Source organism: Pelecanus crispus, chromosome Z (genome assembly GCF_030463565.1).
Source record: "Pelecanus crispus isolate bPelCri1 chromosome Z, bPelCri1.pri, whole genome shotgun sequence".
NCBI lineage: Eukaryota > Metazoa > Chordata > Aves > Pelecaniformes > Pelecanidae > Pelecanus > Pelecanus crispus.
In genome coordinates this window covers 66,676,434-66,699,574 of record NC_134676.1, presented here as the reverse complement: position 1 = coordinate 66,699,574, position 23,141 = coordinate 66,676,434, and the positions used below count along the sequence as shown (strand labels likewise).

Here is a 23,141-nt window from a genome sequence, read left to right as displayed (position 1 = left end):
AGGAAAACTGTGAAGTTGCACTCCCTGTTAAACTCTGTATTTAAGCAGAGAATTTTTGTGATTATGCATGAGGCACAAAGAGACAGGAAAGGAGTGGGGAAAGGTTACACTTTCATCATGTTTTCTGGGTCTCCCAATTCATTTAGCCTTATCTGTGTCTTTTAGATTGCAAGCTCTTAGGTGCCACGACTGTTTTTATGTATGCCTTTAATAGCCTATCACTGGTGTACAACAGATAACTGGTTACAAATTGTTGGTGTTTTGAAGGAAACAATTTTTTTTTTCCCAGAGCGTGCTGAGAAACTAACACTGCTTGCATTAAAATGTCAGTTTCAGGGAAACTTCTGATGAATAAAACTTTGGGGAAAATGGCTCAAAACCATCTAAACATGTTGTTCTTACATTTTCTAAACAGAAAGCTCATTTCTCAGTTCAGAACTCCTTTCAGTTTTAAAGCTCAGTAAGCTTATAATGCAACTTTTTACTATGGTTTATAAAATATTGAAATTATCCAAAAGAGTTTTTTTAACAAAAAAAATCTTGCTTTAAAACATTTTGTTATTGCTTTTGCTTTACAAACATTGTGAGGTTTTGGCTATATTCAGAAAAATATTTTTGCAATTTAGCAATCTGCTAAATAGTGATTAATTTCCCCTTTGTGTTAAACTTTGAGGATGATGGGAGAATAATCAAAATAAGAACTGGTTTATTTTGCTTTGTTTGTAGAATTAATTTTGGAGTAAAAATAAAACCTATTTTGGATGAATCATTTTACTGTTAAAATTTTTGACATGGATTATAATCACTGGTTCTATTGGTTTCTAATTAATTCATCTGCTTTGAGTTCCTTTGTAAAAAAGTCAACATCCAAGGCCAGTACACTTGCTGCTCAAACTACTCTCCTATTTCTGAAATATACCTGCTGCATCTGTGTTAGCCTACATAAGCTGTCTAAATATTTGCACTTAAAACTGGGACCAAAAAAATGCCCTTTTACCTAAATTATTTTGGCACAGAGAGCTGAACTAAGAAATGCTGGAAGGATAAAGGTAAGCTGCATAGTGTTAAAAGATGAATAGGAAAAATGCAGAATGGAATAGAGAAAGAAGAACACAGACCTTTGCAGTCAATCCTTGGTTTTCACTCTAATGAGGCATCCTTGGGTGTTTTTCAGCTGCCTTGATAAAATGAGGGACAGAAAGAAAGACCATCAGGAGGCAGTGGCTGATAGGAGAGTAGAGGGAAGTAAAGAGAATTTTGAATAACATTGGTTAGATATAGAAGAGAAAGTTGGAATTAATAGTAAGAAAAATGTTTCTTAATCTAATTAGAAATAGAATCATAGAATCATAGAATCATTTAGGTTGGAAAAGACCTTTAAGATCATCCAGTCCAACCATTAACCTACACTACCAAGTCCACACTAAACCAATCAAGGGTAGGCTAGACTAAACCATGTCCCCAAGTGCCACATCTACCTGTTTTTTGAACACTTCCAGGGATGGGGACTCCACCACCTCTCTGGGCAGCCTCTTCCAATGCTTGACCACCCTTTCCATGAAGAAATTTTTCCTAATTTCCAACCTAAACCTCCCCTGGCACAGCTTAAGCCCATTTCCTCTCATCCTATCGCTAGCTACTTGGGAGAAGAGACCAACACCCACCTCACTACAACCTCCTTTCAGGTAGTTGTAGAGAGCGATAAGGTCTCCCCTCAGCCTCCTCTTCTCCAGACTAAACAACCCCAGTTCCCTTAGCTGCTCCTCATAAGGCCTGTGCTCCAGACCCTTCACCAGCTTCGTTGCCCTTCTCTGAACACGTTCCAGCACCTCAATGTCCTTCTTGTATTGAGGGGCCCAAAACTGGACACAGTATTCCATGTGTGTCCTCACCAGTGCCGAGTACAGGGGAACAATCACCTCCCTGCTCCTGCTGGCCACACTATTCCTGATACAAGCCAGGATGCTGTTGGCCTTCTTGACCACCTGGGCACACTGCTGGCTCATGTTCAGCCAGCTGTCTACCAACACCCCCAGGTCCTTTTCCACCAGGCAGCTTTCCAGCCACTCTTCCCCAAGCCTGTAGCATTGCATGGGATTGTTGTGACCGAAGTGCAGGACCTGGCACTTGGCCTTGTTGAACCTCATACGGTTGGCCTCGACCCATCGATCCAGCCTGTCCAGGTCCCTCTGCAGGGCCATCCTACCCTCCAGCAGATCGACAGTCCCACCCAACTTGGTGTCATCTGCAAACTTATATAAATATATATAATATAAATAAAGACAGAGAAGAACCATAGTAGTGTAAATGATATTCTTGTAACAAGGTGCTATCCAGTCATGGAGCAGCATAACATGTAGATCCAAATGTAACCATTTATAGACCATATATCTATGTTGTGTGTAATGTTAGGGGTGGCAGTGTTTGATTCATTCCAGGAACAAGGAAATACGCCTCCTGTTGAATTGCCAACACTGCTTCTGTCAGCATCTCCGTGCTGCTTGGACATCTACAGTCCCAATACTGTCTTTGTTAGATACCAGATGGTTTTGGAGAACTGACTGAAGCACTGCAGAATGTAGCTTGGCTCCATGCTAACCTCTTGGAGAGAGGCTAATTTATATTTATTTGTAAATCTGTATCATTCTATGATATTCTTTTTCTTGGCATGTATCTAGAATGTGGAGACCTAAAGGGGAAATGCTTAATTTTTATTATCATCCATGTAACTCTCCAAAATAAGTGCTTCCGTTCTTACCCATTGAGGCTCTCAGTCAGGTTTTAACTTTCACAGTGTGAAGATGTGATGAGTACAGGAGCAGTTACTCAGATTTGCTGGTCATAGTCTGAGATTAATTACAAAACACAGGTTTGCAACAATGAGCTTGCCAAAATCTATCAAACATTGATCCTTTTTCATGTCAGCAAATATGGAAATGAAAAGGATGAAGGAAAGCTTGAGCTGAAGAGCAGTTGGAACCTATTGTGTTTCGTCCACCTCAACAGATAGGCAAAACATTGTAATGCTGAGTCCACCCTTTATTTAGAGTATACACAATTCATGGCAGTGGTTTTTATAACTCTAAAAATTACACTTAATAAATATGAGAAGATACAGGTTTTCTTGATTACTTAAACCTAAATGTTTATTCAAGCTTTCATGAGAAGTTTGTCTTAATTTAAACAGAGCTAGGGCTGCTGAACGGATGCCATTTTTTTGATGTGGACTCAGCACACATGAAACAAGTTTTAATAACATCCACACTCATTTAACCGGTAAATGTATTCTACAGAGGCTTTGCTTCAGCATGGTTTGCCTACTGCAATCAGAATGAAACTGAAGTCGACTTTTCGTAGGTAGATTGTATTTAAGGGTTTTATCCTTCATTTCATGTAATAAAATGATTGCTGGCTTTAATTAAAAAAATCAGAAGAAACGTGTGTAAATATTGCTGCTGTAGTTCAGAGCAATGAAGTGTTACTTGTATTTTCCCTTTTGGTGTTGATGTTATGTAGAAGTTGGAGACACTAACACATTGTGGATATTGCTGCTGAGAAGGAGAAGGGAAAAAGATAGGCTTGAAACACAGCCTGCAAGATGGCACAAGGCCAACGCACTGAAAAATGGCAAACGTCACATTTAACAGCTGGACACAGAAATATTTCTCTTTAATTTGGAAGGAGAAAATTTTTTTCACAGCAGGGCACTCTCAAAAGAGCACAACATCAAAGAGGGTGGGTCTCCCCAGTCAAACATCATCTGGCTCCAGTGATGGAGCAAAATGAATGAACTGTCAGGACTTTTTTCCAGTGTGTATGTTTTTGCCAAGTGAAAAGTAAAAGGTTCAGTGGCTTGTTCTGATCACAGACCAAATCCTGATAATGGAAAGCTGATTCCCTGAAGTCTTCCTCTGATCAGCTGACAGGCAATGTCTGAAGAAGACCCCAGATTGATTGATGGTCCACTTTGTATTGATGGCCCCTGCCACCCTTAGAGATAAGTAAGATATGCCAAATGCTTAACAGCTCTGGAGGGCTTCTGTGATTGTGACTCAAGCAATGTTCTAATCTAATGTTATAATCCTCATAGAAACAAACTCTCTTCCAAAGAAACTTAACATGATACTTACCAATACCAGACCTGCACTCTGGCAAGAAAAAAATCCATTTCACATTCTCCACCATGTGTCCACTAGCCACACGAGCAGTACTTCTTAAGGCACCCTTTTCATCTGCTTCTTGACTCTGACTTCAGCCCTGAAGCAGTTGCAAACTAACCGTCACCATACTGGTTTTCTGACAATCCTATAAACTAACAAATTTGAAGGCACAGGCATTTTTTCAATATAAAAACATGGTGACACAGTTTGTACAGCCATTACTCATTTGTTTTATGAGGAATCTCAGGCATAGTTTATCATATACTTTATTACTTGACCTTTTAATCATCATCTGGGGAACTTAGCATTCCAGACATTCCAAAATATTCCAAACTAAAAATATCAGTGTGCCTCATTATTTAAAACTCACAAAGGAATTAAGTAGATTTTCTAAAATATGTCATTTTTTACTGAAATTACTCATTTATGGTGAGCCTTAATGAGACATTTAAAAAAAGGTACAAAGAATTATCTGTGGAGTCTGTACTGTAGTAGTAAATGGGTGCTCCGCTGAGATAGATGTTCTACACATATACTGTAAAGACAGTTCCCACCCATATTTACATACAAACTCAGAGTGAAGATAAACAAATGGTGCACAAAAAAAGTATCAAAATCCCTGTTTTCTATGGCCACAGGATCAAGACACAGAGTTTAAGTATTTGCTGTTAGTCATTTGACAAACCTTTACAGAGCAGGAGCTGAGCCCAGGCATCTGCAAAGCAATTCCAGTGTCTGAACAGAGATGCTTAATGCCATTTTAAATCCTGGAAAGTATCTAAGACATATAGACAGGGCTGACAGGTAAGGCACAGAACTTACAGACATCTGCCTGCCTCTGGAGCAGTCACTGGAAGCTCAGCAGCGTACTTGGGGCCATCAGAAACACTAGTGGAAACTTAAGTTTAGACACCTGAATATAATGCTTTGGAGCCTAATCTGGTGCCAAACCCACTTATCAGTGGGTCACCACCATTAGAGTAGGCAGCAATGCTTTTGTCAGAACAAAGTAATGTTCTTGACATTGCTTGAAAGTGAGGTTACTTGCAGACAGGCTTTCATTTCAGAGGGTTTCTTTTACACGTAACTCATTTCTGAATTATATTTTTTTCAGTTCCTTTTTTCTCATAGAATGCCAATGAACCATGAGTCAGGAATTTCAAAGTGAAGGTGGTGGAGGTCATCACTATCTTGTGAGCTGACAAGATGATCTCCAGATATCCCTTCCAACCTCAGTGATTCCATGATTCCCTGAAATGCCCCAGACTTCAAATGAGACCATAGCCTCTCATGGCACGTGTAAAGAAAATAGAAGAATTCTGTGTCTCAAGGCAAGAAGTCTTGCTTAGAAAGTTAGAGCAAATTATAGCTGCTTTTACCTGCCTAAAAAGCAGACAGGCATGTAGGTTTCCAAAGTGTCCAAGTCAGTAGGAGCATGAGTCCCATTGAATTCCGTGGCAGTTTTAAGTCTAACTTGCTAAAGGATTTTTGCCAGTTTTACTACAGGACTGAGAGCATCTCTAGGAGCTCTGGGCTTGAGAAGGTAAGTACCTTTCTAAACGGGCTCTTAAAATGCCTAGGGGGATATGGTGTTGGAGCTTTAAAAAATCCTAAAGGTAAAGAAAAGAATGAGAAGCCCTAAGTGCTTCTTTTAGAATTATCTCTAATCTAGCAAGCTTCATTTACAGAAAGATAGCTGTGCCATATATTCTATGTGCCATACTTTAGTACATCTGAAAGCATAACTAAGCAGTGAGGCTGGGATTTGTAAGTCTAAAATCTGCTACCTTCCTGTTAGTGCTAATTCACACATAGACACAGTTTCATGCACAAAGCTATGAAAACACAGTTTGGAACCATGTTTTGAAAATGTACTGAACAGAAATTACAGGAGTGAGGGATCAAAACCTGTTCTTTCTTTGTGCCATCAGTTTTCTCTTGGTCAGTAGTAAGGTAAGCCCTGAGTCATATTTGAACAGCAGACTTTCCTTGCTCTCCCTGCAATTTCCTTCCTTCTCACATATTAGAATCAGAGCAATTTAGAATGATTTCCACTTATGAATGTCTTTTGGTCCTGAGTGATTTCTCTAAGGTCACTGAGTTATCAGTAAGTCACCTTAGGAGCTACGTACCCACTCACTTGTTTCAGCTGCATTGCCTAGCTTGACGCTGAGTGATGAAATCTGCCAAAACTTGTTTTTGTACATGCTGCTTTGGAGTGCTGTCCTCTGTCACATTATGTTTGTGGTTAGCTATTTTGCTCTTTTAATTCTTTGTCCAATTGGATGGGTGTATTGACTATATGGAAATAGGCTGAAAGAACATCTCAGCTGAATGACAGAGGACCCCTCTGGAATTCTTGGTTGCTTGTAAAAGAGTGAAAAAATATGAAACAAACACTTTTTAATAGAACTTTGCAACGTCTAAAGGTTTTGAGAAGCTGCAAGAAAATGGCCAAAGCTCTGACATTACCTTGCAAAGGAACCAGTCATGTTTTTGGAGGCACCAGGGGCAACAAAGATCACCATAACCGTCTTGACTCCCTACCTCAGAATATAATCTGAGGACCTTTATTACTGAGTAAGTTCAGTGAGGCTTCCCAGATGAGTCAGGGTTTTCAGCATCAGGCCCTTATAATCTTCTTGTAACTCCCTCCCTGATGCATGTATTGGCATATGCATCTACCAGTGAACTGTTGTGACAGTCTTCTGTTTGGGTTATTTCAGCTTTGATCATTTGCCTCCTTGTTTTTAAACCATCTTCTCCTTTTTCGTCTGTCTTTTTCCTCATCTCTTTGGATACTGAGCTTAGAACAATTTTTCTCTTCATGCTCTGTCCCCCACATAAATGGGACTGCAGAGAACAACTTCAGTCTGTTGCCTCCCCATGCTCTTCTGCTACCAGGGCTGCATGGGAGTGCAGTGCAGTGAGCAAGGTGGAAATATCAATACCAAGCAAAAATGTCTCCATCTCCATCGCAGAATGACCCATGGCCAGAGTGCGACTGCTTTTTCTGTCCTTTCACTGGACCTGTCAGAAGAGTGCAAAATGAGGAGGCCATGTTACCTCATGCAAGATACACTGCAGGAACACCAGTCCTCTACAGACCTGTTTGCATGTGTGCCAGTTTCCAACTTCATGTGTGTTTTTTCTGCTCTGTGTCTTCCCATTTTTGTCCTGTTGTTGAGTAACACTGGTTTGTATTACGTGGAATTCTTCCCCATTCCAGGACCTCCATGAGCTAGTGTCAAAACACACTGTTGAGACTTGCCTTAAAAAAAAAAAAAAAATAAAATTAATGAAGTCCACATAATCAGCAGGGCATTGCTCTCATGACACTTTCTGGAACAAGGCCCCAGTCCTCCAACCGCTTACACAGATGCTTGATTTCACACACGAGTAGTCCCATTGAGATCAATGAGACTACAACATGTGCGTAAGTGTTTGTTAGACTGGGGTCTAAGTGAGAGATGAAGCCTTTCACCTAGCACAGACAGTTCAAAACAATGTTTATAGTTTCATATGCTATAATCCTTTGAGAAACATTAAAACTAAATAGCTTTTAATATTAGTTGGCAAGTATTCTCTTTTATAAAATTTGCTAGATGATGCCTGCTAGATTAAAGAGAAGAAACATTAAGCAGATATCACAAGATGTACCCTCCATATCAGATATGGCTAATTGTAGAAAATTGCTTTGAATAGTGTGAGCAGTTAAAGACCATTGGCTGTCAGGATATATTTCTGTGCATTTTCACAGAGGTGTTGCATCCCAGGGAGATTATTGCCAAGAAATGTTGGAGAACATTTTAGTCTGATTTTAACCAGTGAGGTCTCCTGATGTTTCCTCCTTGCTCACTTGTTTAAGATTTCTATTCTGTTAATAATTTATAGCAGTTCAGAATGCTTCAGTGCAGTTTAAAACATTTGGAAATCTTCATGCTAAGTAAAATATAAAGAGATTGACACCATTGTGCATGTAATTCAAAAATTGTAAAAGCAAAAATCATTCTTTAAATGAACTGCTGCATTTTTTACATGGCAACAAAATTTTATCCAGTTATTTAAAAAATAGAAGTGCTTCTAAGTAAGTAACTAGTTATTGACATAGATTTATTTCATGTACATGTAAAGACTGTAGTAATTAGCTTTCACTGTCTACATAATAATAAAACCAAAGCCTTGTATTTCATCATAAGCCAACAAGCTTAGAAGTTATCTGTAGCATATTTATATTTTTAATTCTGATATCTGTCCATAAAGAATCTGAAGGCATATTTTAAGTGGCAAACCAAGTCAGTTAGTCTTATCAAGCAACAGAGGAATATAGGAGTAGCATTTATAACTGACTAATGTCTTTCTGAAATGTCCATACAGATGAACAGTTCCCTAACTTATCCAAATGTTTCCACTTATAGTGAAATGAGGTTGCTGACATGTATGCTACTATTTTTTCATAACAGTTTTATTTGTGTAGTTGATTATTACAGATTCAATAATATTTATTAGGCATCAAAGTTAGGGTTATCACAATGTGATGAATAGACATTTCTTTATACTGGCTAAGAATAATTTGCCTGTCTACTGTACAGGTAATATAAAAGATAGTATGTCATTTACAAAGTATTTCAATGTTTGTGATGTGGTCTTTGTAAAGAATGTGACTATATAATGTTGTTATTATCTATCCGTGTCAGTGTTTCTTTTTAGTTAAGCTATATTTGCAGACTTTTCCATGCATTGCGGTTTGCTTCTGAGTTTCACTATATTTCATGTTTTCTTTTATACAGAGAGACTAGGAGTTGTTCTTAAAATGTTTGCTGAACAGCCTGACTTGGTCACCAAGCTCGTGAATGAAAGAAGAAAGATGTGATGGCTAAATGCATGATTGTTTCTACACAGCTTTCTCATTCAGTGTGTAACACGGAGAAGATGCATATTCAGAAGGACCCTCCTCCTCCTCTAAATCAGACACCTAGCTCCTAATATTAAAGACATTTAAAGTCTAAAAACATCCATTCTTCAAAGAGTTTTTATCATCAAATATGAACCCAGCTGTAGTTTGATTTGCAGCCTAAAATACACTCCTCAAATGGAATCTTTTCAGGGAATTTTGTCAGTTGTCTCCTCTCTTTAAGTTCCTACAGCATCTTCTTCTGAACATTTCAAACTTTCTAGATAATGAGGTCCTTTGGTAGTGTGTTTATTTCAAAGGGAGCTAGGCACCAATGTACTACACAGAATCCAATCTAAATGAGTAAGTTATCAAGTCATGCATACAATCCAGTTTGCTTTCAGTTTAACATGATTAGAAATGCTAACAAATAAATAATGTATACATGTCATAATAAACACTAGAGCCCATTGGCATTTTGCTCAACAATCACTGCCTTAGGCAAGTCAGATCACTGAATTTTACTGTACGCTTACCTGTGTGAGTCTCAGAGTTTTTCAGAAAAGTGACGGCTACTTCATCTGCTTTGCAGAAGAACTAACCTTCCTTGTCATTTGTTAAGATGGCCATACTGTTCTACCAGTAATGTCACTGAACACTGTCTCCTAATCTATCAAAACATGATATCATAGAATCATAGAATGCTTTGGGTTGGAAGGGACCTTTAGACATCATCTAGGCCAACCCCCCCGGCAGTGAGCAGGGACAGTTTCAACTAGATCAGGGTGCTCAGAGCCCCGTCCAACCTGACCTTGAATGTTGCCAGGGATGGGGCCTCTACCACCTCTCTGGGCAACCTGTTCCAGTGCTTCACCACCCTCATTGTAAAAAATTTCTTTCTTATGTCTAGTCTAAATCTATTCTTCTTTGGTTTAAATCCATTATTCCTTGTCCTGTCACAACAGGCCTTGTTAAAAAGATTCTCCCCATCTTTCCTGTAGGCCCCGTTTAAGTAATGGAAGGTCGCAATAAGGTCTCCTCGCAACCTTCTCTTCTCCAGGCTGAACAACCCCATTTTCTCAGCCTGTCCTTGTAAGAGAGGTGCTCCAGCCCTCGGATCATTTTTGTGGCCCTCCTCTGGACTCGCTCCAACAGGTCCATGTCCTTCTTGTGCTGAGGGCCCCAGAGCTGGACGCAGTGCTCCAGGTGAGGTCTCACCAGAGCAGAGCAGAGGGGCAGAGTCACCTCCCTCGACCTGCTGGCCACGCTTCTTTGGATGCAGCCCAGGATACAGTTGGCTTTCTGGGCTGCAAGCGCACATTGCTGGCTCATGTCCAGCTTTTCATCTACCAGTAGCCCCAAGTCCTTCTCCTCAGGGCTGCTCTCAATCCCTTCATGCCCCAGCCTGTATTGATATTGGGGGTTGCCCCATCCCAGGTGCAGGACCTTACACTTGGCCTTGTTGAACCTCATGAGGTTCACACAGGCCCACCTCTCCAGCTCGTGCAGGTCCCTTTGGATGACATCTCGTCCTCCTGGTGTGTCAACGGCACCACTCAGCTTGGTGTCATCTGCAAACTTGCTGAGGGTGCACTCAATCCCACTGTGTATGTCATTGATGAAGATGTTAAATAGCACCGGTCCCAGTACAGACCCCTGAGGGACACCACTTGTCACTGGTCTCCAGGTGGACATTGAGACATTGACCACGACCCTCTGGATGTGACCATCCAACCAATTCCTTATCCATCGAACAGTCCACACATCAAACCCATATCTCTCCAATTTAGAGAGAAGGATGTTGTGGGGGACTGTGTCGAAGGCTTTACAGAAGTCCAGATAGATGACATCCATTGCTTTTCCCTTGTCCACTGATGCAGTCACTCCTTCATAGAAAGCCACTAGGTTGGTCAGGCAGGACTTGCCCTTGGTGAATCTGTGCTGGCTGTCTCAAATCACCTCCCTGTCCTCCATGTGCTTGAGCAGAACTTCTAGGAGGATCTGTTCTACGATCTTCCCAGGCACAGAGGTGAGGCTGACAGGGCAGTAGTTCCCAGGGTCCTCCTTTCTTCCCTTTTTAAAAATGGGCGCAACATTCCCCTTTTTCCAGTCAGCAGGGACTTCACCTGACTGCCATGACTTTTCAAATATCATGGAGAGTGGCTTGGCAACTACATCAGCCAACTCCCTCAGGACTCCGGGTTGCATCTCATCAGGTCCCATAGACTTGTGTACATTGAGGTTCTTCAGGTGGTCTTGAACCTGATCTTCCCTTACAGTGGGAGGGGCTTTACCCCCTGGTCCCCATCTTTTGGTCCATCGATTCAGGAGGGGTGAGGAGAGAGGTTGCCGGTGAAGACTGAGGCAAAGAAGTTGTTGAGTACCTCCGACTTCTCCTCGTCCGTTGTATTCAGCTTTACTTATGGTACTAGTTTATTCCAGGGGATGAATACAATGCTGCAAAGCAAATTGAAAAAAAAAAGAAAAAAAAGGGAAAAAAGATAGAGAAATTAAAGAAATGGCAGTTACCTTCAAATAATTAAATAGTGGAACCAGCCCAAAAAGGACCATAACAGACACACAAATCCTGCGCCTTTTTGCCTGTAACTTTCTTCTCCAAATGTCCAAATGAACAAATGGACAGAAACATGGCCTGGGTGGCTGAAGAGTTATGGGCTCTAGGGAGGAAACTGGACTCTGAGGTTTAGGATGCATCAGAAAGATTATGTGTCAGGCAGTGGGTCTCACTGGCTCTCCCAGGAAGGCTGCTCTCTCTAGTGTCAAGAATAGGCTTTATATGTCCAGTCTCAGGATGTAATCTTCCATAATTACATACCTTTCACAGACTGTCAGCTAAGTACCCAGGCTTATCAAACATTGCTCTTTTGGGCATTTTTTTCAGCTTCTGTTTAGGATACAGTTACCTGTAGAGGATGTTGTAGTGTTTTTATGTCAAAAGCAAGGTCTCACAGTAGTGAGATTTGCCTAGTGTAGAGATTATTCAGTTTTGATGTCCAACCCAGGGAAGGAAGAAGCTTTCAGTGTTGCTGTAGCTTGTAGGTGCATACATTGTTATAGAAAGAATATAACTTGTGTGGGTGCTACCATACTTGACACCTCAGTCTGTTTCATCAGACTGTTACAAATTTTTCCCTGTATTTCCAGCAGTTTAGAGTACATCTGTGGTTTTTAACCGTATGGCTGATGATTTATGAAATGTATGTACTCATCAGAAGTACTTCTTGGTATCTTGACTCTTCCCACTGAAGTCAAGGGTAGAACTTCTTGTGGGAGGAGAAGGCTAATACTGAGTGATTTGAAAGTCTTATGACCTTATGCATGTGATGTCAATGAGAGTAGCAGTGAACAGCAAAAAGCAAGATTCTCTACTAATGGTAAGAATTAATTCTTACATATTTTGTGGTTTTCTTTACATCTCTTTCGATGTCTTGCAACATTAAAAATTATTCTAATAGCTATTTTTACAATACAAATGTACATGCAATGAAAAATTCCACTTTCAGGACCAGTTTTTTCTCCCTCTGCCTGCAAGGAAAATGAGAGGTCAATTAAATTGTATGCTAATACCTTTTTTATTTGGCTAAATGGAAGAATAAAATGCAGGCGGAATTTCAAAAGATACAATCCTTTAACAGGCCATGGAAAGAGAACAAAGGAAAGCAATAGATAGGAAAGATCTCCAACAAACTAAACATTTTTGCTCTCCCTATCTCTTCTGTGAAAGTGTTTTTAATTGCTTCATAGCTTGGCTTTCTCTGCAGCTGTGCTGTTACATTTGGGCTCCTTTATTCTAAAATTCTGTGGCATCTGTACTAGAAACTGGCATAACAGTCTTTAGCATTGGAATTACTTTTGCCCCCATCTATCCAAATGAGCAGTAGTGGCTATGTCGGTACTGAGGTAATAGAGAGTTCTCAGCAGGCTCTTTAGCGGTCTGGCTTATCTGTTATACTACTTAAATCTTACATTGTCCTACCTAGACTTGGTATCTTGCCAGAGTGACAGAAGTTCCAGCAACTGCTGTTTACTTTACTTAGTAATGGTCATTCATAGATTTTAGAGCATCACTTACATGAGATGCTGTGCTCTTTAGAAATTATATTATTATCACCATTATGTGTTGCTACCATCATTGTCATTATAAGTTTCAGTATCTACAGCCTCCAAATAATTATCAATAACCAATCCAACAAGTAACAATCCATTCCTTCAAATTTAATTTATATTTGCATGCCACTACAAATGAACCTGACCAGTATCAATACACTGGCATCCTACCTGCTTTTTCCCATATTTTCCAGTTGGAATGCATGTGCAGGTCATGAGGAATATCAGTGGCACTCCGTAAGAAATTTCATCATATACCTTGCACCTTTCTGTATTTATGTCTTGGTTACTGACTAAACTGGTGTTTATAAGGAAAGTAATAAAAAAAATGGAAAAGAGACGACTTGAATTGTGCTGGTTACACTCAAGACTTACTTTCCTGGAAAATGAAGCTGTTTCTACTGTATTCTGAAGTCAAAGGATGAAATTTGTGTCATAATAATATGCTTCACATTCTGAGTCTCTTGATGTGTAACATACCAGTAAACTACCAGTAAATAGTCAAAAGCCTATTAAGAAATTAATTAATTATATGGGAACTACTAAGGAGGAACACAAGGTGTGTCAAATGAGAAGGTGAGTGCAGTCCACTTCTATCAGGCTCCAGTCTCTGCCAGTAGTCTGGTGCACTCCTCAAAATTGGAACAGACCATAAAAAAGAAATGTTAAAGCTTTGAAACATTTAAAGCAAAAGAAAAAGAAACCTTAAAACTCAGCAAAAAGAACAGTTAACAAGTACTTAGGGGCAGAAGAGAGAAAAGATCCAGTAAGCAGTTTAGGTAACACTTCCAAGTGTAATCAAAGTAGAAAAATTACATAACTAATTTTGTTTCCTCCACTTAGATCAATGACTGTTGTGAGATACAGAAAAAAAAAACATGCATTCTCCATAGGTAGTTGAAGAAATGGTATTTTATTTTGCTATGAGGCTCTTGCAATGTGTTAAAAAGTTATGCCAGCATAGATGGAGGTAGTGATCTAGTGAGATAGTAAAAGATTTTCAGTAAAATGAGTTTATCACAGGATTCTGCAGTAGTTTTTTGAATAGATGAGTATTTTAGTACACATGTGGATGTAATACAGATGCAGGTGAATATGTATATCCATATAGTTTGCTATAATGTCTGGGTTTGCAACTTATGCTACAGGTTTGCTTTTCCTGTGTTATGGCAGGTCATGGTTTGCTTCCTTGTGATGGTTTCTTCAGGCAATTATGTAGTGGTTGCCAGATTTAGGCAATTGTAAAATTACTAAGAACTGGTAATATGAATAATAATAACCATATCAGTTAAGTTTTTTCACATTTTAACCTGTATTATGCAATCTGACAAATAAACAGATACAATGCAGTGTTGCTATTTCACTTCTAAGGTTAGGGTTTCTGCTTCCTTGCAGCTGGATTTTCATTCCTGTAAGAACAGGGCTAAGAATGCTGTGGGATAGGTTCTGACTATGCAGGTTTATTTGCAATGTCAGTAATATCCCCCTAGGAAAGGAGGGCATAGTGTCACTGATGCATCAGTAGTTGCAAGAATAAAGCATATGAGAATATTTAGTCTTGCTTGTAGAGCAGTCCTTCCTACTCCAAGCCAAGGCCTGAGAAAGCTCCAGTCCTGCATTTTCATGGCAGGTTTTAATTTCTCATGTCAGCTCATGACTGTCCATATACACAAAGTTCTGAGTAGGTCCCTGTGTGTCCAGGTATGGCTGTCAGTACCGATTATGGCAGTCATCTTTGTCTTTCCTGTTTCATATCATCTGGGGATTAGGAAGCTATCAGCTCTTTATTTATGGGGATCATTTTTGCCTCATGTTAAGCCATATATTATTATGTTCGTAAGAATCATGCAAATGAATAGATAATAAACACTGTGCTGAGATTGTCTGGATAGATATTGCTTAAAAAGTCCCAGCCAAACACTGTTAGGCATTAATTTTTCCTTCTCTTCCTTTTTGTGGGCTGATTTCCTGTAAAACTTTTCCATTTCCACTACAGATTTTTATTGGTTAGCATATTTTGCTCATATGTCCAACATAGAGTAACATGTTTACATAAGAATAGGTCCTTGCTGATAATCAAAAAGCTACCATATATAAAAAAAAACCCACGAAATCCCCAGTATTGGAGTACATGTTTGCCTCTGAAGCATCTTGCTTCTCCAACCCATGAGCATCTGGCCAGGTTCCACCTGGTCTTTGTCACAGGCACACAGGAACAAATGATAAGGATCTCTGTAGACACTTGATTTCTCTGTCTCTCATGCTCCAGCAATGGTTATTTTGTTCCTGATTACTCAGAGTCCCTCTTGGTCAAAAGCAAAGGCAAGGCTGGCTCCTGAATTTGAGACTCTCATGTGGTGGAGTAAAGAACTACATTCTGATTCATGTTTATGTTTTGTGTGCATTGTAGGAAACACTCTTTTAATAAATCAGAAATATTGAATATAGTCACATAATTTCTGAGATTTTTCTCTTCATATTGAAACAGAAATGCACGATTGTTAATTTGCTTGCTCTAGAAATGTTCAATCCAATGCAATAAATTTGCTTCCTCTTTAATTAGCAGAATTAATACTTTCAAGAACACATCAATTTAGGCTCATACAATTTCAAAAGGCATAACATTTTTGGGGTAGGATTATTAAAACAAATGGTGTCAGTGGAGGGTCAAAAGATCTGAAGATCAGGTTTGCTTCAGATAAGCACCTAAATGTTCAGATGCATTTCTGAAATTTAACAAAGTAATTGTGTAACAGGTAAAAATCTTGTGAGACCATGCACTTTTACTAGGATTAGCACTTCCTAGATAACATTTTTTAAGCAGTCAGAAGGTCAGGTATGCAAGAAACATGTATCTTTTCATTTCAGAGGCTCCAGAGCAAATTAATTCTTCAACTTTAGAGGGAGCATCCAGTGCAGAATAGAGCCATAATACTTTCTTTTTCTAAATTACCCGAACTGGTTCTCATGTCCTTAGCAAGGATGTCATGTTTAGGAAAACCATGATTCCCTCAGGACTGATTTCTCATTTACTACTTCCAAAAATTATATGTCTCAAGGGAGCTTCTAAAGTAATCTCCAACTCTCTTTTTCCTTCTAGTCTCATTTGTTTTGGTATTATGAATCCTACAACTCCCTAATGTATCATGTGAGGTTGCTGAAGTACATGCTCTTGCTGCAACTGAGATGTGAAGGAAGGGATACTTGTTTACGGATTACTACTGCCCCTTGCTCAGATGTTCCAGCCATTTCAATGCAGGCTTTACATCCAGATTTTCTTGTTTATCTGGCAGTTCATTGTTTAAGGCCAGCCTGTCAAAATAGGTTAAATATTCTTTGGGAAACATGGTCACATCTTTGAGACACCACAAATATGTTTCATACAAAAAGATTGGCTTGATAAAAGAAACATGATAAACTTGCATCCCCCAAAACACTTTTCTGCTGTTCCATGTAGATTTCTAAGAGCATCAGTACGCATGACAAATCTCATGGCAATAAATTCCTGGAAAAGGCACAGAGAGACACCAGCAAAGCAGTGAAAATGATTGCAGATGATTTGTTCTAACCACTTGACCTTGTGACATCTCCCCCAGATATATGACCAAGATGGGACACTGCAGCACTTTATTGATGGTGGAGAACCCAGTAAGTCAAGCTGGATGAGGTATATCCGATGTGCGAGGCACTGCGGGGAACAGAACTTAACAGTGGTTCAATACAGGTAAAGTGTGTTTTGACTTACCCAATGCAACAAAGTGAAAATGTTTTTAGTGAAAAGTCAGACTGTAACTGTCACCAGTACTATTGCCTTTGATTGCAAAGACAGTAGCAGGGCTTTTGTGAATGTGCTCATTCGGGGCAATACAAAAGCTGCAGAGTGTAGTGAGGATGGGTTTAACCTTGGCTGCTCTGAGCTGAAGGCCATTGTCGTAAGCGTGCTAGACCTGGAGCTCCTGGGAACAAGTACAGCCCTGTGTCGTTCATGTGACCACTACGCTGCACAGAGCCCTCTGCACGTTTTTCAATGGTCTCATCAGAAGCAAGACAACACAAGTAATCTTCTGCCCTTAATAAAGATGCATGTGCTAGAGGAAGGGGAAAAATGGCAGGAGAGGAGTTTTGAACCCAAAGGCTTTCTGAGAGTCAGTCATGAGACACATATACATCTAAAGCTTATAGGTTGAGTGCACCTGCTAGCCAACATTGCTAGTGCTTGTGCCTCTTACATCGCTGGCTAGAGAAGGTCAAAATGTGAAGAAAAGTGTAAAGAAATTATGGTGCATTTTACTTTGTACTTGCTAACAGATCCAGAAAGCCCAGACGATGCATTACATAAATACATGATCTCAGCTATAAACAAACCTTTTGCCTCAGAATCAGAAGCAACTGCTTGGCCTTATTAAACGTGGAAGGAAGCACATCAAAGAATGCCCCAGGCTTGCCAGTCACAGTGAGCAATCCTGATTTTGGCTAGTTGTTTTAGAGAGTGGAGATTCTTTTCTTTAGGAAGAATCTTAAACTTATTTAAAGTACCTTTAAAATTAAAAATAAAACATACAAAAGCAAGCTAAAATGAAATATATATAAAGTTTGATTATCCCATAGGGTTCCAATTTAACAATGGTAAAATTGCTCAATTCCATTTTCAGCTTTTTTATTCTCTGTCCAGTTGACTAAATAATGCCGCAGTTAAAAAAAATAACAATCCTATTTATACAGTACAAATCTTTTATTATACCCTTAAATATCTGATATCTATAGCTAAAACCCCATTGGATTTTAAATAAACACACTGGATAATGAATAAAGATTTCTGTGATGAAAGAGTATTTTTGTAGGTATCTTGTGAACTATTTCTCAGTGTGGTGGTGTGTGCACGCACATATATATATAAAAATAAGAAAAAAATGTATATGCGTACATATACATAGATGACAAACCTAAATGAAAAGTGAGCATGAGAAAGTCATTACACATCTGTCAATATTAAGTGGATTTTACAACTCTCCTTTCATGATGGAGTTTTTGCTTAGAGTTCCCTCTGTTGATCTGTTTTCGATTACTTCAGATCTTTATAAAATGAACTACAAAAACACAATTTAAAAAACTGGCATCCATCACCAGTGACTGCATCCAAGTGTAAGAAAATAGAAAAGTTGGACACTGAAAAACCGGCCTAATTTTTATTGTACATGGATGTCCTCCTCACAGAAAGTCAGCTGGTTTAAATTCATTCTGTTATGATTTGTAATATCTAAATGGAATTTTCTTCAAAGTGCTCTTGATTGATTGACCCTTAGCTGAACGTTTTGTTTTTATTTTGAGGCTGACAATAATGTTTGTTGGCATGTGTTCTGCTTCAACTGCGTTGGGACGCCATGAAGCTATCTTTATGAGTCATCCAACCACAATACTAAATACATGTCAGCAAAGGAAATATTATCCAAAAAGGGAAAAATCCCTTTGATGTACTTCAGCATGCAGAGATTTCTGCGAGTTTTGGAAGCTCTGCACACTTGTAAGGGACGGTGTACGCTTACACTTTTTTTTCCCTGCCTACTCCAAGCCTCACAGACCACCCATTGCTCAAAAACAGTTCTGCTCTTTCAGCGGCAAAGTGTGTCATTTGGTTTTAGCACATTCATTTGCTGGGCTGCTGTGTTTATGTTAAGGGAAGCCAAACTGAGAGATGAAATGTTACAAGGGTGAAGTACAAAGTAGACTCAATTTTTCTCAAGTTAGGGGATGCTGGTAATTTATAGCATGGCTCCAATTTTCATTTTAATGTAACAGTGGAAAGAATTAACAAAATGCGCAGCTCTGGGAAGAAAGAGACGGAGGAGAGGAGGAGAGAGGGGGAGACACAAAGGGGAAAGTTTTTGTCAGATATGCATAGAAGGGTAGGAAAATGGTTCTGCTTAGCTAGCAGTGCCCTCCTGAGACAGGGTGGCAGTAAGCGAGGAAAATAACAAGATAAATGAAATTTTTGCAGCTGCTAGTAAAATATTGAGAATCTGCACTTTTTTATTGATCTTTATGATCCTGTTGCCAAGAGCCACTTTGCGGTGACAAAATATGTTGACAAGTGCATATCTCACTGCCATGAAAAATGTGGTAAAGGATTCTCCTTATGTCTGCAGTGTTATACAAGGAACAAATTGCATTGCTACAGCCAATTCTTTACAGAAAGTCTAAATTTAAAGCCTACCAACCCTAAACACTTTTATCTTGAACTTCAGGCTAACGTTTGTAGCAATTCTTCACTCAGAAAACCGGTTGAGGCCTGACGGGTTTTTTTTGGTCTATAGATGTTTTTCTGCCTTACATAAGCTGTTATAAAAAATGGTCATTTCTTGGTACTTTGACTGTATCATTTTGGTATGTAATCCTTCAGCGAGAGTGGAGTGTTATTCTTGTATATATTGAATTTCTATCCATCTCACAGGAGTGTGTTTTACTGTTCCATATGAAGCCTAAGGGAAAAGCCACTACAAACTGATAACATTTTTATTTTATCTTGTGCCTGATTCTAATCTTACATAGTTTTTGCCCCCATGTAAATCTGTTAACTGTAGAAGTACCACTCTGAAGCTATTTACATCAGTGCAAGACCAGGATAAGGCTCTTGTTTTTGTGGTGGAGACTCTAGTTTTTTTTTCCCTTTTTTCCCTCAACTCCCAGTTCAGTGGTATAGGAATATCCACAGTCTTTTCCCACAGAGCGATGTGATATCACATTTACAGTAACACTAATTTATACTTACTGAAGGATCATTAATGTTACCCTCATGTTTGATACTGGGGAAGGTTTTTGTGTTTGTATGTTCAGATTAACCCCAATTTTATTTCCCTGTCTATTTTACTCAGCAATCCAATATCTCTCTTTTTGGTGGTATATTACTGTAATGAAAGGCCACATCATGCTACTTCAAACCTCTTGCTGAAAACACTTATTCAAATAAAAGAGTTGTTGTCTATTTACCCCTAAAATATGTTAGCTTTATCTTAGATGACAAATGCAAAGCTGTTTAAATGGCTGAACTTACCTAACTCTGGGAACCACTCTGATGCTTGTACTGTGTTAGCAAAATACGTAATTTCTAAAATCACTTTAAAAGGAACATTGCAAGAAAATATCAATCTTTTCATAAAATCTTGGTGCTCGTAAAATCTTAGACTTTAAAATATGCTAGGTACAAAGTGCCTGTAAGCTCTTTGTTACCCTGTGCTACAGGAACAAAGTATCATCTGCCCTGATGATAGATTTGGGTTTAAAATAATCAGTAAGTTATTAATTTAGTTACCTGCAGAAATGCTTCCAAAACAATGGATTTCTACTGTGATACTGTGTATGATAAGAGGGGCATGCTCTATTCCTAAAGTAGGCATTTTTTTTTCTTTTTCTCTTGATCAGGTCAAATATATTCTACCGGGCTTGTATAGATATCCCCAGGGGCACTGAGCTGTTGGTGTGGTACAATGACAGCTACACATCTTTCTTTGGAATCCCTCTCCAGTGCATTGCACAAGATGAAAATTGTAAGTTCTTCCTTGCATTTCTGCCTGCATAAGCCGGAATTCCTGTTTCATACCTAATCAGCTATATCCTTAGAGAGTTTTAAGACATAGTAAATGAAAATGGTTATATATCTAAGGTAAGCTTGATGTATACAAAATAAAACCTTGAAGCTGATACACTTAAGCCATGCAAAACCATGGTATGGTTACCTAGATCAACAGTGGTGTTTGGAAGTGTGCAGGTTGTGCAATTAAATAGCAAATTTCCCACTATGGCAGCTCCACATAGCTTGGTAGTGTGTAGAATCACTCTTCCTTGTGATTCATTCCTAGTCTGTTCTTAACCAATTTGCTTGGCCCTCTCCATTGTTATCAGACCTGTCAGAAGAGACTGTCTTGCCAAAACAGTAATGCATTGCAGGTCTACAAGGCCTCTGTTAGTTCTTCATTCTATTACCACTGAGTAAGCTGAGAAAAGCTTTGTCTCACTGATTGTAGAGATGAGATCCTTGTGGGTAAAATAAAAAAGCTAGCCTCTCTAAATACAGCTTGAGCGTAAGCAGCCTGAAATGACAAGGAACTTCCATTCCATCCTGCCCCATCCCCATTTCCATCCATTCTTCTACCCCTTCTCAATATTTTACTTTTAGTTTGCTAGCAATCATCACAAAATTAAGCATGTAACTTACTTACAACACAGACCCAGTGCAACCTAGTGCAGGATACCTTTGTCTGTAATGGGAATGGGTGATCCACGCATGCCCTTCAGTTTCACTGTTTGTGTATGGAACTTGATTAGAGCTTGCATCAAAGACCTCCCTTCCATTTTGACAACTCTGTGTATCTACATTGTGGAAGAAGCCAGTAATGAATGGCTGATTGACTTTGGTCTAAAGTAACCCTGTGGCTGGCCATGCTTAATCAATTGCATACAAGATGTATTTTTTGTGTCAAGTACTTGGATACTTAAACAGCAATGCTAGGATGAACTTGTGTGTCGTAGCAACTTAAATACTGAACCAAGCGGCAATAAAACAGCAAGATAGCAGGGATTAAACTGTCAAAAATAAACATCTTTTTTCATCTTAAGTTTTCAAATCTGTTGGGCTTGAGAAAAGTTTAAAAGAAATTTAATTACTGGCAGTAATGTTTGCTGATAAAACTCATGCTCTGCAGTGTACAATATAGAAATATTATTTTTTCTTTCATGAGCTGAAGCTTACAAAACCTTAGTTGAAAAGCAAAGAACTATGGTTAAAATCTCCAAATATTCTGACTTGCTATTTTGCTGTGAGAGAAACCAGAGTTTCATCCACAGAGAGACTGGCATGAGTAGATGAAATTAATCTCCAAGCATGGAGCCAACTGCAGGCTGGTATATGACTTAAGTGTCACTTAACCCCTCAGAGTAGACCTTCTGCTTATCTTCTGCACAGAGGTATTTTTACCCAGTAACTCTGCCTATATTCCTTAGGTCTTTATTATCCTGATCTTATTGCTTCTGTGGACTTTTATGAATACATTTTAAAAAAAAAAAAAAAAAACAACTATTTCTTGTGTGAGAATGTTGGGGCAAAATGGAAGTATACAAATTGCCCATTGTACTGAAGAGAGACATAGAAGATGTGTTATATGTCTGGAAACTTGTGATAGACAGCCCCCTGGGTGTAACTCTACTTAGAAATCAGGACCTTAGATACTCCAGAAAACAAAAGTCTAGGAAGGACCTCAACCTACATAAATTAAATAGCATGTAATATTATAATATTAGAGTTATTATGATTGCTGGAAGATATTAAAACATAACTCTGTGAAGTAACTGGCATTATTTAAGGTATTACCAAAACATTAGTTTGCATTACATTTTTATTGTATAGTAAATTATGTTGGATGATTCCAGCTCACAACTGAAATTTAATTCTTGTATTTGCTCTTAGAAACCTGTCATCATGATTTACTTAAACAGAGTTGCAGTTTCTAATCACCTGTTTAGTAGGTGCTATGTACCTACATGTGGATATATACATATAAACACTTTGTGACAGTAACAAAATGTGTGAATATGTACACAGACATATGCATTCAACATATTTCATTAAAAGATCTCCATTAAAATATTAATCTCATGAGGCTGAGCATGCCAAAACTAGAACACATGAGAAGGTACGAGGTCTAGGTGGCCTAAATTATGCTTGGTTTTGCATTGTGATACAATCTTGCATGAGCTGACCCCCTTTTTCCATAGGACCCTTGCTTCATTCACTGCATGATCTAGATGGTACTCAAGGAGTGAGGCAGCTGTTCAACTTTCTTCTATATGTTTGACCTCCAGCCTTCCTTATCATGCAAAATCCAAATTCAGTATTAAATCACTTCTTTGTGAGAACCGTGTATATTGCATTTGTTGCTGAAATATCTCATAAGCCATAGTTAATTGAT

The 23,141-nt window shown here is 38.9% G+C and overlaps 1 protein-coding gene across 1 annotated transcript in view; it reads left to right on the top strand.

Moving 5' to 3' along the window:
* Positions 1-23,141, top strand: part of PRDM6 (PR/SET domain 6) — a 76,196-nt gene that overhangs the window by 35,089 nt on the left and 17,966 nt on the right. Inside the window, exons 3-4 of the mRNA XM_075727026.1 lie at positions 16,779-16,906; positions 20,599-20,723. Of these exons, the coding sequence (XP_075583141.1) occupies positions 16,779-16,906; positions 20,599-20,723 (253 nt within the window). The remainder of the gene's footprint in view (positions 1-16,778; positions 16,907-20,598; positions 20,724-23,141) is intronic.